The 13,816-nt window shown below is 35.9% G+C and overlaps 1 protein-coding gene across 1 annotated transcript in view; it reads right to left on the bottom strand.

Annotated features, from left to right (window-relative positions):
* The window catches only part of LOC149160107 (phosphatidylinositol N-acetylglucosaminyltransferase subunit P-like), a 114,982-nt gene extending 102,436 nt beyond the window's left edge, over nucleotides 1–12,546 (bottom strand). The window contains exons 1-2 of the mRNA XM_089436612.1: nucleotides 12,262–12,546; nucleotides 6,471–6,662 (exon numbers count right to left, since the gene is read on the bottom strand). Of these exons, the coding sequence (XP_089292738.1) occupies nucleotides 6,471–6,648 (178 nt within the window). The 5' untranslated portion in view covers nucleotides 6,649–6,662; nucleotides 12,262–12,546. The remainder of the gene's footprint in view (nucleotides 1–6,470; nucleotides 6,663–12,261) is intronic.
* Nucleotides 12,547–13,816: the final 1,270 nt, after the last annotated feature.

Here is a 13,816-nt window from a genome sequence, read left to right on the forward strand (position 1 = left end):
GGTCAAAGTCAAAGGTTTATTTATAGCCTGGAAAAATGATTTTCAAATATGTAATTTGGGTCAAAATTGCCTCTAGATGCCAAGTTGGCCCTGCCCCAGAAGACATGTATATTCGAACCCCTCTGGACAGTATAAATAGAGGGTGAATTGAGCTCATTTGGACACAAGCAATTCCCATGATCTATTCTAAAATATCGCAAAAAAAGATAGCAAAGGAAAGACGGCCAAAGTCTGAAATTGACGAAGAAGGGTTTTTCTAGAGCTCGGATTTGTGGAAGTTCTGCCTTGACACATCTTTTGTTGAAGGTTTGTTTCTGATGTTGTACATTTTGTTGGTCTCTTGCTATTTATTGATTTACTATGTGGAAGGAGGGTCTGACTTGGCATCTAGAAGGTTGGAGTCTTTCTATGGTCATGGGTCTTGGATATCTCACTTTGATCTGATTCTATAAGAAGAGAATTTTTCTGGGTTTTCCCCCTTGTTAGGTTTTCACCCTCACTTGGATCCTATATCTTGTGTTCTTTGTTTCTTGTGATCTTCATGTTTTGTATGTTTGGTAATTGTTTGATGAAGAGAACACAATCAATATTAATAAGAAGCCAACAACATTCACAAGCTATTATCAAAGAAGAGAAATCCACCCTAATGAACAGTCAACCTAATTTCTCAACAGTATTCACTAGAGAACATCCATGTTGGCCCAAGGTGGTTTCTCAACAGCCAAACAATCAACATAACCTATCTCTCAAGTAAAACACAAATATAAATTTATTCATAATTGTTGGAAAATCGATAGAGATGGCAGTGAAATGATTTTCCTCATAATGACATTAACTTGTGATGTGTTCATTATTAGTATTAGATATTTTAATTATTTTTTCTTATCATCAAGATTAATGCCAAGCAACAAATAGAAGAGAACACAAGATGTAGGCACGTTGCCAGGGCAAAACCCCCCTCAAGGGCAAAACCCAGTCACAAATTCTTCCATCAGTAGATTCAAAAGATGAGATGACCAAAACCCTTACAATCTAAACCAACACATCCTCCATCCATCAAGTCGACCTTGTCATGTATCAATTCCATGGCTTCCTATCACTGTCAGTCTTCTTCACACTTGTCTTCGAAAAGATCACCTCTGCAAACAATCTAAGCTCCTTTATCTATTGTAATGGCATCATTATAATAGCACCGAGATACTGTGAGAGCATCACTGTAATAGCACCGAATTGAAGTCATAGTAATGTGATTTTATCCATGTAATGAGCCTCTCCTTCTGAAGTAGCACCGAACTGAAGTCATCATACTATGATATCTGAACTCATCACCTAAATTATATGTCTCTGAAGTTATGTCCGAATTTCTATGTAATCACCAAAGGTAGGCACTCTGAAATCAAAACTTGAGATTGTGTTATGCAAAAATCACAGGCTTGTATATATAGTGGTATGACCATACTAAATGAGCCGACATGAACCATGAAGAGATGCGTCTTTATTGTAGGCCGACATGAATCATTTTATGACTGTTTCTTTGAGGCCGACTTGAAGGAGTCGTTGAGGAGGCTGACTTGATGATGGAGGAATCTTTTAATCAATAAACAAATTGACTTTGACAAATATCCTAAAGCCTACAATGGAGGCTTGACCTATACATTTGACCCAAGCAAGAAACCCATGATCTAATAAGTCAATTCAAAAATAATAAAAATTATTTTTGCTTTTCTTTTGACAAATATATTACATTTTGACTTCAAGTACAATTATGAAGACGGAACCTAGTTACATTTTCCAGCACTCCCTCTTAACTAGGGAGGTATTCATATTTACATATAATCAAAGAGATATAAGGAAGATCTCAAACCACATCATCTATGAAGAAGTTTAGGCACCGCAATGCCATGGACTAGAATCCTAACCAAGGCAACCTATCCATTGGTTTCTCAACAATTTAGGTATCGCAATGCCATGGACTAGATTCTTGACCAGGGAAATCTATCCATTGGTCTCTCAACAATTTAGGCACCACAATGCCACGTACTAGATTCCTGAACATGGCAATCTATATGGGTGTGACTAGGATGGACTCAAGATTTCAGCTTCTCTAGGTAACATCAGGCTTACTTGCTAACCATCAACCCAAGGATCCAAGTGCGTGTCAAAGCTCAATGACCAACGCCACTCTTCCAACTTTGGGACCTAGACATCAACACAAATTGTCGGCCAAATGTCCTCCCAGGCAATGCTTCACTCACAAAGCCCCAACACCCCTTGATCCCGTAGATCAAGAACAACAAATCTCTCCCAATCAAACCGATTGGTAACCAGCATGCTATCAAAACCTTCAAGAGATTTACTTGTAAAAACACAACACCAATCAACAATATACTTTCACATAATCAAATACAAACCTTTGGGGGCTTCCAAATGACTTGATGTTGCTTCTCAACCTTTCATAGTAGGACTATCAATCGAATCTTTGGCAGAAGGTTCCTCAATTATACACTTTCCTTCCTACTTCATATGCAGCAACATATTCTTCAATTGGATCCTGCTTTCCTTCTTTTAGCAACACCTCAAAATGCATTCTCCAATTTCCTTCTCTCACTCATGGCCTTCACTAGAACTTACGGTTGTTAGTCCTGGTCTAGTGCATGACACATGAAGCAAAGAATCATACCTGTCACTCCCTCTTAAATAGATAAGATCTAATCATTCCTATACAAGGAATATTCTCAACCATCCTCTTATCATAGGGAGATTTCATCCAGAATCCTTCTTAACTTAGGGAGTTCTACTTCTTCTTTACGACATGGAAGAATCTTTCATGGCTTCCATCCTTCTTATCAGAGTCATTCATATGTCATGCTTATCACATCAGCTTTACTTACGATCATCTTCACCAACTTGAAGATGATGTACCTGCACAACTTAGATAGCAAGTACAACCAAAATTATAGAAGCATGAAGTTAGCCATATCAAAAACTTATAATAGCGGAAGCATTAGCCTTTACAAACATAATCAGCAAGAGACTATATTTCAACTTCTTGCTCAAGTTTAGTTACAAACCTTAACTCACATTCATAGCTCATCAATCAAACTCATTATATCTAGGGTTTCAATATTCTTTCAACAACAAATTCCTTCATATAGCAAACCCTAGAAACAAATCAAATCAATGAATCTAACAACTTTCAAAATTCATATGTTGGACTCACTAAGATTTTCATACATATCCTAGATTTCATATATGAGCTTCAACAATCAAAACCAATCAAAGCTTAATCAACATCATGACTAGTATCTACTAAGGTTTGATGTAAACCCTAGATTTCAATCTACAAATTCTCAGCAATCACTATATAGATTCATAGATACATGCTTAGAGATTTTAACTACTACTAGGGTTTTAGCTACTAAACCCTAGATTTTCCAAACATCATCTTAGACCATCAAACTTTGAATAGGGTTTGTTTCCAAACCCTAGGACTCATTACTATTAACACTTAAGTCAACATATATATCTAGGAATTCATCAATATATCATAAGCACATCATATGTCAAGCAATGTTAGACATATATACCATCCTAGACCAAGCTAGTGTTTCAACCAATGGACACATACCTAGGTTTCATTCCTAGGACTCTAAATACATAATAAGGGTTTTGCTCAAAGGCCTAACCAAACCCTAAAGATCTAGGGTTTCATAACATAGCAAAGCAAACCCTACTATTCCAAAATTTCAAAGGTTCGAGATCTCATACAAGCATCATTCAACCCTAACAAGTTAGGTTTTCATGATCATACCGAAATCCCAAACATGACATCATCAGCAAAAACCTTTAAATAGCATTTCTCAATAACCCTAAGCAGTTTTAGGGTTTCGGACATTAACATTAGCATTCCCTTAGGTTAGAGTTTTCCAAAGAACCTGTATAGGGTTCTATAAGAACAATTAAAGATGTGAAGGGGTAGATTTATCGAGTGATAAATCACCCAAAGCAAGAATCATTATGGTTCAATATAGTTGTACATAATGATGTTAGTAATAAATTATCAAATGAATAAACATTTATTATAAGGAAATCAATGTTTTGTAGTTTAGAACATACCTTTCTTTCTTAACAAACCTTGTAGGGACTCCTAGATTTTACTTGACATCCTAGATTGCTTTATAAATCCTACAAGGTAAGGTTCAAGGTTCTTTTGTCTAGGCTAGAATTATATGGACCATCTAAGACATAATAAAAGCTTATAAATATTTGTACCTTGAGTTTTCATACCTTGAACTTCTTTAATTGAAAGATCAATGATTTATAGGACTTGATGCTCTCCTTGGAAACTGTAAACACATTGTTAGATGACTAAAGCACAAAGATCACAATACTTACTTGTGTTAGAAGTTGTTCTCAATCTGTTGAATGTTGTAGAGAAGGCTTGCAAGAAAATAGTTGATCAATTTGAATTTAATCCGAACTAGATCATTGTGACACTTGATCAAAAACCTTTGAATATATATCTCTTCTAGATTGTGAATTCATCGATCCTTGTTCTCTGAAGGTTGATCCAATTTCTTCATTGTGATATTTTTTCACTGTAACATCAACAAATTGTTGTCGTTGTAGTGACACCGAACTAAGATGGTACCCAAATTGTGATATGAAGTAGCACCAAGTCATGTATCATATCACCGAATCTGTGGAGGCATCAAACTATAGTATCACCGAGCCTATAACAGTACCAAACTATGGGAGGGATAATACTGAACTGTGTATACATAATATCGAACTGTGGAAGCATAGATATCCTATCCAAGTAATGATATCGAACCCTCTGCCCTCTCTGAACTTCTAATCTCTGTTATAGCACCGACGACTTGTTCTCTTAAATCCAAACTTTTGTTTCATCATCGAGAGCTTAATTTGTGACATCCGAACTCCATTTCAGATGTATTCGAACTTGTCCTTCTGAGATTTATGTGAGCTTTTCTCTGAACAGTGGAGCAATGTATAGCCTTTACCGAGATGTAGAGACTGTGCCACGAAATGAAGAGACTGTGTCACCACAAAAATAATTTTGAACCTATTCTGAAAAGACTGAATTGTTTCTCCCTGTGGCAGCACTGAAATATCACTTGTCACCTTCAAGGATCTTGACAGCGCTGAGAATGCTTCAAGGTTATATACGTGTTCTTCAAACTGCCTTTGACTTTGACCATAGCTCCAATATCATGTCGGAAAATCGATAGAGATGGCAGTTAAATGAATTTCCTCATAATGAAATTAACTTGTGATGTGTTCATTATTAGTATTAGATCTTTTAATTATCTTTTCTTATCATCAAGATTAATGTCGAGCAACAAATAGAAGAGAACACAAGACGTAGGCACGCTGCCAGGGCAAAACCCCCCTCGAGGGGAAAACCCAATCACAAATTCTTCCATCAGTAGATTCAAAAGATGAGATGACCAAGACCCTTACAATCTAAACCAAGACATCCTCCATCCATCAAGTCAACCTTGTCATGTATCAATTCCATGGCTTCCTGTACCTGTCATTCTTCTTCACACTTGTCTTCGAAGAGAACACCTCTACAAACAATCTGAGTTCCTTTATCTACTGTAATAGCATCATTATAATAGCACCAAGAAACTATGAGAGCATCACTGTAATAGCACCGAATTGAAGTCATAGTACTACGAGTTTATTTATGTAACGAGCCTCTCCTTCTAAAGTAGCACCAAATTGAAGTCATCATATTGTGATATCCGAACTTATCACCCAAATTATGTCTCTGAAGTTATGTTTGAACTTCTATGTAATCATCGAAAGTAGGCACTCTGAAATCCGAACTTGAGATTGTGTTATGCGAAAATCATAGGCTTGTATATATAGTGGTATGACCATACTAAATGAGCCGCCAACATGAACCATGAAGAGATGTGTCTTTATTGTAGGCTGACATGAATCATTTTATGACTGTTTCTTTGAGGCCAACTTGAAGGAGTCGTTGAGGAGGCTGACTTGATGATGAAAGAGTCTTTTAATCAAAAAACAAATTGACTTTGACAAATATCGTAAAGCCTACAATGGAGGCTTGACCTATACATTTGACCCAAGCATGAAACCCATGCTTTAATAAGCCAATTCAAAAATAATAAAAATTATTTTTGCTTTTCTTTTGGCAAATATATTACATTTTGACTTCAAGTACAATTATGAAGACCGAACCTAGTTACATTTTCCAATAACAACAAGCATTCGATGGGGCTATCTTACTCTTCTATCCTATACACATACGAAATTAAATAATAAGGTATCTACATAAGAGTTTTTAATCTAAAAACAATTCATTTGTAATGTGTGTTATTTCTATTTTAAAATGTTCAACTAATGAACTATGAATTGTGACTAAATGAGTGACTCATAAATCCTCTTAAGAAGTATTTCTAAGCAAGTTGGTTCACCTGCAGCCACAATGGTCGAGATAGAGCCCACAAATCCATAAACCTCCAAAAGCTTTGCACCTTGTTTGTTTGATAAAGCAAATCTGCCTTCTTTTTCATCATCCAATATGGATACAAATGCTCTTTCCCTAGATAAAGAAAGCATTCGCCTTGGGCTATTCGCTGATGAACCCACCATATTCAAACTTCCTCCTGTTAGATAAAATAATAATGAGACTTTTTACATGTAAATACACTACAAAATGATTAAAAATGATTTTTAATGAATCTATTAAAATAAGGCAATAATCTCATATTCGCCAATATTTGTCTACATGTTTCTCTAGAACCACAAAAACAAGAATTTGGATCTTATATGCAATGGTAAAAACACTATGATCAATATCATGTAAACTTCATCAAGAGAGCAAAATTAGTGGAGTCGATATTTTTTTAATTCAATAGATCACATCAACTACAAGTCAAGGCAAAGCAGACATATATAAAGATAAAAACAATTATGGTTTTTCTAGCTAACATTTGAAACAAAAGAGCACCTTATATTTAAATGCCCAACCTATTACATTAAAGGAAATAATATTATGTTTTTAAAGGATCAAGGACATGGCTCTCACTACTGCAAGGCCTAGATGTGCCTTTTTAGTGATCTATCAACAGAAATAAATAGTTGATCAAAGATATATCAAAGCCCATAAATCTAATCTTTAACAAACTATGGAAATATCGGTAGAATAAACGAATTTGAGGCCTAGCATTCCTCAACAAACAGGTACGAGGAACTCCATGAGACTTGTTGACCGCTCAAATTGCATTTGAAGATTTCTCAAAGATTCTATGATCAAAGTACACTTAGAGCATTCCAGCACCATCAGATCAATCTGAGATCCAGACTTCATCAATGCTTTTAAGCCCCTTCTTCTTCTCATTTTGTTTTCCAAATTCCACAGCCCTGCGGGGACATTGTAAAAATGATGCTAGTATGATGCAATGGAGTCATGTAACAGGCCTAGGTAGTTTAGGACTTTACAAGACAGAAGAGCCTCCCTCTATACCAAGGAGTTTTCTCTCCATTTGTGGGGTGACAGTTGAGAGCTTGGGGATTGAAGGAGTTCTTCCCTTGGGCTACATTGTACATCATACAGACAAGCTTATTGGAAAATTTGGAGATATTGCTTGTAGTTTATGTCAGGTTTTTATGTTTGCACTACTTTTCACATGTTGTTTATTGTTGTAAGAAACCCTTGAAATTTGCTATGAAGGCTTTGTAATGGATTATTTGTCATTTGGACGTTGTAAAGTGAGGATACAATCCCTCTTATATCTATCATTGTTATGTTAATCTTGCATCTAACAAACTAAGTTGTTGTTAGAGTAATATGGCATCACCTTCATAACAATGTTTAAGATTAGCACCCCTAGCTTCCAAGGTTAGTTTTCTACAATAATTTTCAGCAAGCTAAAGCTGATTTGTGGTATGTATAACGAACCTTGTTTGCCTTAAATATTCATGCATTCACCCTCTTAAATCCACACTCCCTTGACTCCATTTTGGCCAAGATTTAGTAGGCACTAGTCTTAGGGTTTCCATCACCTTATTATTCTCAAAACATTCATCCTTTCACCACTAATACAACCACTTGTTTTGTAAAGGCTTACTCTTCAACCATCAAGTAGAGCCTCCATTCCATAGCATTAACAATCCTACTTAGGGAAACCCCCTTAGTGTTGGAGAAGAGCCAACCTAAAGTGAGAGGAAGAGCAACTGAGGCAACAATGGGTAGCCTTCTTGAGTTACACAAAGCTAGTACTTTGGTGCTTAGGACTTTACACTTTCTGGGTGTTAAACTACTATGTTGTAACAGAGAAAAAGCTTTCTTCTAGGATGACTCATGCAATCAATGCCATCCTTTGGTACAAGACTCTGATCTGACCAAATAAAGAAAATATTTGAAGGTAATGGATGGATCTAAATAGTTGTTGTTGAGATACTGCACAATATCAATGGGTGATATCATTCTAAGAGAAAAAAAAATGGAAAATTACATCCACTTGGCCTAATGGACAGAGTCAAATTTCCAAAGAAAAACTAATGTCCACTTGGCCTAACGGACTGAGTCAATTTCCAAAGAAAAACTAACATCCACTTGGCCTAATGGCCTGAGCCAAACTTCCAAAGAAAAACTAAGGAAGATCACTTATTCCAAAAGGAAGACCAATCTCAATGGGGATTGAAATCAATGCCATCCTTTGGTACAAGACTCTGATCTGACAAAATAAAGAAAATATTTGAAGGTAATGGGTGGATCTAAATAGTTGTTGTTGAGATACTGCACAATATCAATGGGTGATATCATTCTAAGAGAAAAAAATGGAAAATTACATCCACTTGGCCTAATGAACTGAGTCAAATTTCCAAAGAAAAACTAATGTCCACTTGGCCTAATGGAATGAGTCAAATTTCCAAAGAAAAACTAACATCCACTTGGCCTAATGGCCTGAGCCAAACTTCCAAAGAAAAACTAAGGAAGATCACTTATTCCAAAAGGAAGACCAATCTCAATGGGGATTGGAATCAATGCCATCCTTTGGTACAAGACTCAGATCTTACCAAATAAAGAAAATATTTGAAGGTAATGGGTGGATCTAAATAGTTGTTGTTGAGATACTGCACAATATCAATGGGTGATATCATTCTAAGAGAAAAAAAAAATGGAAAATTACATCCACTTGGCCTAATGGACTGAGTCAAATTTCCAAAGAAAAACTAATGTCCACTTGGCCTAACGGACTGAGTCAAATTTCCAAAGAAAAACTAACATCCACTTGGCCTAATGGCCTGAGCCAAACTTCCAAAGAAAAACTAAGGAAGATCACTTATTCCAAAAGGAAGACCAATCTCAATGGGGATTGGAATCAATGACATCCTTTGGTACAAGACTCAGATCTGACCAAATAAAGAAAATATTTGAAGGTAATGGGTGGATCTAAACAGTTGTTGTTGAGATACTGCACAATATCAATGGGTGATATCATTCTAAAGGAAAAAAATGGAAAATTACATCCACTTGGCCTAATGGACTGAGTCAAATTTCCAAAGAAAAACTAACATCCACTTGGCCTAATGGACTGAGGCAAATTTCCAAAGAAAAAATAACATCCACTTGGCATAATGGCCTGAGCCAAACTTCCAAAGAAAAACTAAGGAAGATCACTTATTCCAAAAGGAAGACCAATCTCAATGGGGATTGGATTGCTCGGGATCTTTGTTAGCAAAACAAGCTTACAAACTCCTCTTCTAAGAAATGGACAAAAGCATCAAAGATAGAACTTGGTGAAGCGTGTGCAACCAAAATAAATGTCCCAAAGTAGCATATCTAGAAAACAAATTTAATGCACGACAAGCTCCAGAGAAAGGGAATTCAAGGATACGATTTTTGCAATAATTGGAGGAAGAAGAAAACTGTCAAACATCTCCTAAGAGAAAGATCAATGAGGAAGGCAATGGATAAGGATATTTAGGGATCAAGAGCTTTCAATAAGCTAACAATGCTCAAATCAGAGGAAATAAATTGAAACAATGAAGGCAATAACCTAGGAAGAAGAGGCCTTTAAATGCCCATATAAAGACAAACTCCTCCAAGGTTGTGGTATAGGGGATCTGGAGATTTAAAACAAAGGGGAGAAACAGACTCCGTCCTGACCCAAATAAAGAAAATCTTTGAAGGTGGATCAAAATAGTTGACTATTGAGATACTGCAGAATATCAATGGGTGATATCGTTTTAAAAGAAAGACAATGGAAAACTAAAACCACTTGGCCTAATGGCCTGAGCGAAACTGCCTAAGAAAAACTAACGAAGATTCCTTATTCCAAAAGGCAGAGCAACTTCAATGGGGAATGGGTTGCTCAGGATCTTTCTTAGTAAAACACATTTCTACACTCCTCTTCTAAGAAATGAACAAAAACATCAAAGATAGAAATTGGTGAAGAGTGTGTGACCAAAATAAATGTCCCAAATTAGCATATCCAAAACAGAATTTTAATGCAGGACAAGTTCCAGAGAAAGGGAATTCAAAGACCCACTTTATGCTATAATTGCAGGGAGGAGGAAACTCTCAAACATCTCCTAATAGAAAGATCGATGAGGATGGCAATGGGCAAGGATATTTAGGGTCAAGAGCCATCAATAGGCCAACAATGCTCAAACCAGAGAAAATAAAATTGAAACAATGAAGGCAATACCCAGGAAGGAAGAGGCCTTTAAAAGCCCAGAACAAGAAAAACTATTACAAGATTGTGGTACAGAGGATCTGGAAATTAAAAACAAAGGGGAGAAATGGAAAAACAATCCGAAGGAGAAACACAGTGTAGTCCTCCAGGACCTCCCTTCATAAAACTGAATTTTGAAGGTGCCTCAAACGTGAATCCAGTTTCTCATTCACACGTTTCAGTAAAGCTCTAGGGAAGGCAACTAATAACTAGGCAGAGGCAATAGCAGTTCTGGAAGGAATTAAATTGGCTGCAAATGAAGGACATAGATACCTGCTTGATGGGACCAATTGGAAGCTATTGACTGAAGCCCTGAAGGTAGGATAGAGTATAAAGGCAATGTGAAACTGGAAGGCAAAAGCAAATCCTTGAGAAGATTAGTGTACTGTTACTGGCCTTCTTTGAAATAATATTCACCCACGTAAAAAGGTTGGGGAACAAAATACCTGATGGCTAACCATGGAGGCTAAAGCCAAGGCAAACCAAACGAACAGAGGAGGAAGCCTAGAAACATGAAAATAGGAGGTGAATATATGCGTCAAGATCCTCTCACATAAATAACCAGAGAACATAAATCACCACAGATGCTAAATTAACCAAATATAAAGCCGGGGCAAACAAAAGGAACAACAAAGGAGGAAGCCTAGATGCATGAAAATAAGAGGTGGAGCTATGTGTCAAGATCCTCTCTTTGTTATGATCCAAATTTTCAAAAATAAACAGAGAAGTGCTCAATTAACCAAATATATAAGGAGAATGATGATAATTACGTGGTAACTCTTAGAAATAGGAGAATATCTCCCAACAATCCCAAAAGGTAATAATATCAATCATTTGCAACCGTTTGTGTGAATGATTAATATAATCTTCTACTTAGACCAATTCGTCACTCACTATTCATGCTGGCCAATTCCAGGTAGACCTACTATTTACCTACATATGTGAACCCTTACATTGGCTAGAAGATAATCAAACTCTAGAAGGAAGAGTTCAAATGATTGTCAGAGGGAACGAAGCCCATCATCATCATCATGCACAACCAACAAATTTTGAATAAATAAGTTGCAGAAAGAAATGATATCATGTCTGGCCTTTTGGTTCATCGAAGTTTGTCGGGTATTATTTGTTTGCTATCTCTTCGATGTTTATAGATAAAAACTATACCAGGCCTTATCAGTATAGATATGTTTAGTATCTTTTTTATATCCACTAGATCGGACGTCTCATAAGTGTGTTAAGAAGTTTGAGGAGCTCTTTGTTCACAGCCCCCTTTTACAAGTAGGTATATGGCCTATGTAGGAAAAACAATCTTAAGAGAATGGGATCAAGAACTATCTAAACCCCAGTTTGTTCTATATATTGTACTATTAATGAAAATTGATATCTTTTATTTCAAAAAGAAACCACATACTCAAGTAATTTTTCAGTTTTAGTTCAAAAACGACGCACCAAATCAGTCTTGACTCAGTGAATTGAATTCACGTTGTCTAATTTAAAAGACATGAAATGTCAAGATAGGTACCTGGAAAAGTAGTTGCGTACTCGTGAATTAAGCGTGTTTAGAAATCGGAAACCGATGAAATTGTGCCGATGTGGTCCTTCTCGGTGACTGTTACTACATGGTGCTTCTACAGAAACACCCGGAGTGGAACCTTGGCTTAGATTACAGCCATTTGGATTACTGCTTCCCTTTCAACGGTTTGGTTGTCGCCTGCTCTAGAGCCATTTACGGCCCGAAGTTCAAATGTCTTCTTCCTCGAGCGGCCTTGAGCGAGGGGATGGGCAGAAGTGTAACAAAGCAATTTTTTTGGCTTTTTTCCTAGTGTTTTTTATTTTTTTAATTAAGGAAATTGAAATTTGTTCCGAAACGGGGAAAATCTCAATTCTAAAGAAAGCGTAACCACCCAACTTCTTGCTTTTTGTTTTTGTAAAATGAAATTTGGTTAGAAATTGGGAAAAATTAAGATGTAAGGTTTTTCAGATTGTTAAATTTATTTGTGCATTCAAAGATATCATTTAAACAAAGAAATATCTTATCTTGAATCACATTAGATGTTTTTTTATTATATTCAAGGTCTTCTTTTAAGGGGACAGCAAGGTTAGAGTTTGATAGGCAAAATATGCATCCATCAAATCTAAATATTAAGGGGATAGTAATGTTAGAATTTGATAAGTCACAAAAATGTATTTATGGCAAGTGATAATTTTCATAAAATGTCAGTAGTTTGCTTACAATTTGGAAATATGTTGGAGGATGTCACTTGGACGGAATGTTATTATTGAATCTCAAGTACCATTTACCAATAAACTTAAATAAACTTAAATGCTCATAGTGGGTAGTGGTTAATGAAATATAACTCTTCACCACCCTTTGTGGGGTCTATAAAGTCTATTGTGCATTACAAAGAGTGGTGGCTTATTTTTCATGATTGTGCATTCAACCTTTATTTTCAATAACTTCAAATATATGCATTCACTCTATTTAATCAATGCAAATGATAATGCTTTCACTAGAAGATTTCAATGAGTCATTGGATGGATGTATGGCATTAATAATCTTTGATTAGTATGAAATTTTAGATGAATGAACTACTCACTACAAATGTTCAATCATTGTCCTCTTTGTGTTTTATTATTCTATTGTGTTCATCCATCGATTAACCCTAGTTCAATTGATCTATGATTACTTTAATTTCTTGCATAGGGGAGGTAGTGTTTTGTTATATTTAATCTCACACGACAAACTCTTGCATAGTAGAGGTAGTATTTTCGTTTTAAATAGCCACCCTTCACAATGTTTTATATCAGGAAATCAATCTTCTTAATTTATGTCAATAAGGATTGATGTGATTTATTGACTATATAATGCAAAGTGTTGGGAAATTTACGTAAGTGGTGAGAAAATACATCCCGCTCTAACCAAAGGGAACTTTTTTGTTAAAACACCATTATATTACCTGCATTAAGAGATAAAGGCACTAGAGGAAAGGTTATTTTTATTTTGGTTTTGATAATTTTTGTTTTTACAAGAAGGTTTTTAACTAACTAGGCTAGTCGCTTAACATTTGTCAAGATTA

The sequence above is a fragment of the Pinus tabuliformis genome, chromosome 5_2 (genome assembly GCF_031772625.1).
Source record: "Pinus tabuliformis cultivar Carrire ecotype Pingquan chromosome 5_2, CPIR1, whole genome shotgun sequence".
Classification (NCBI taxonomy): Eukaryota; Viridiplantae; Streptophyta; class Pinopsida; order Pinales; family Pinaceae; genus Pinus; species Pinus tabuliformis.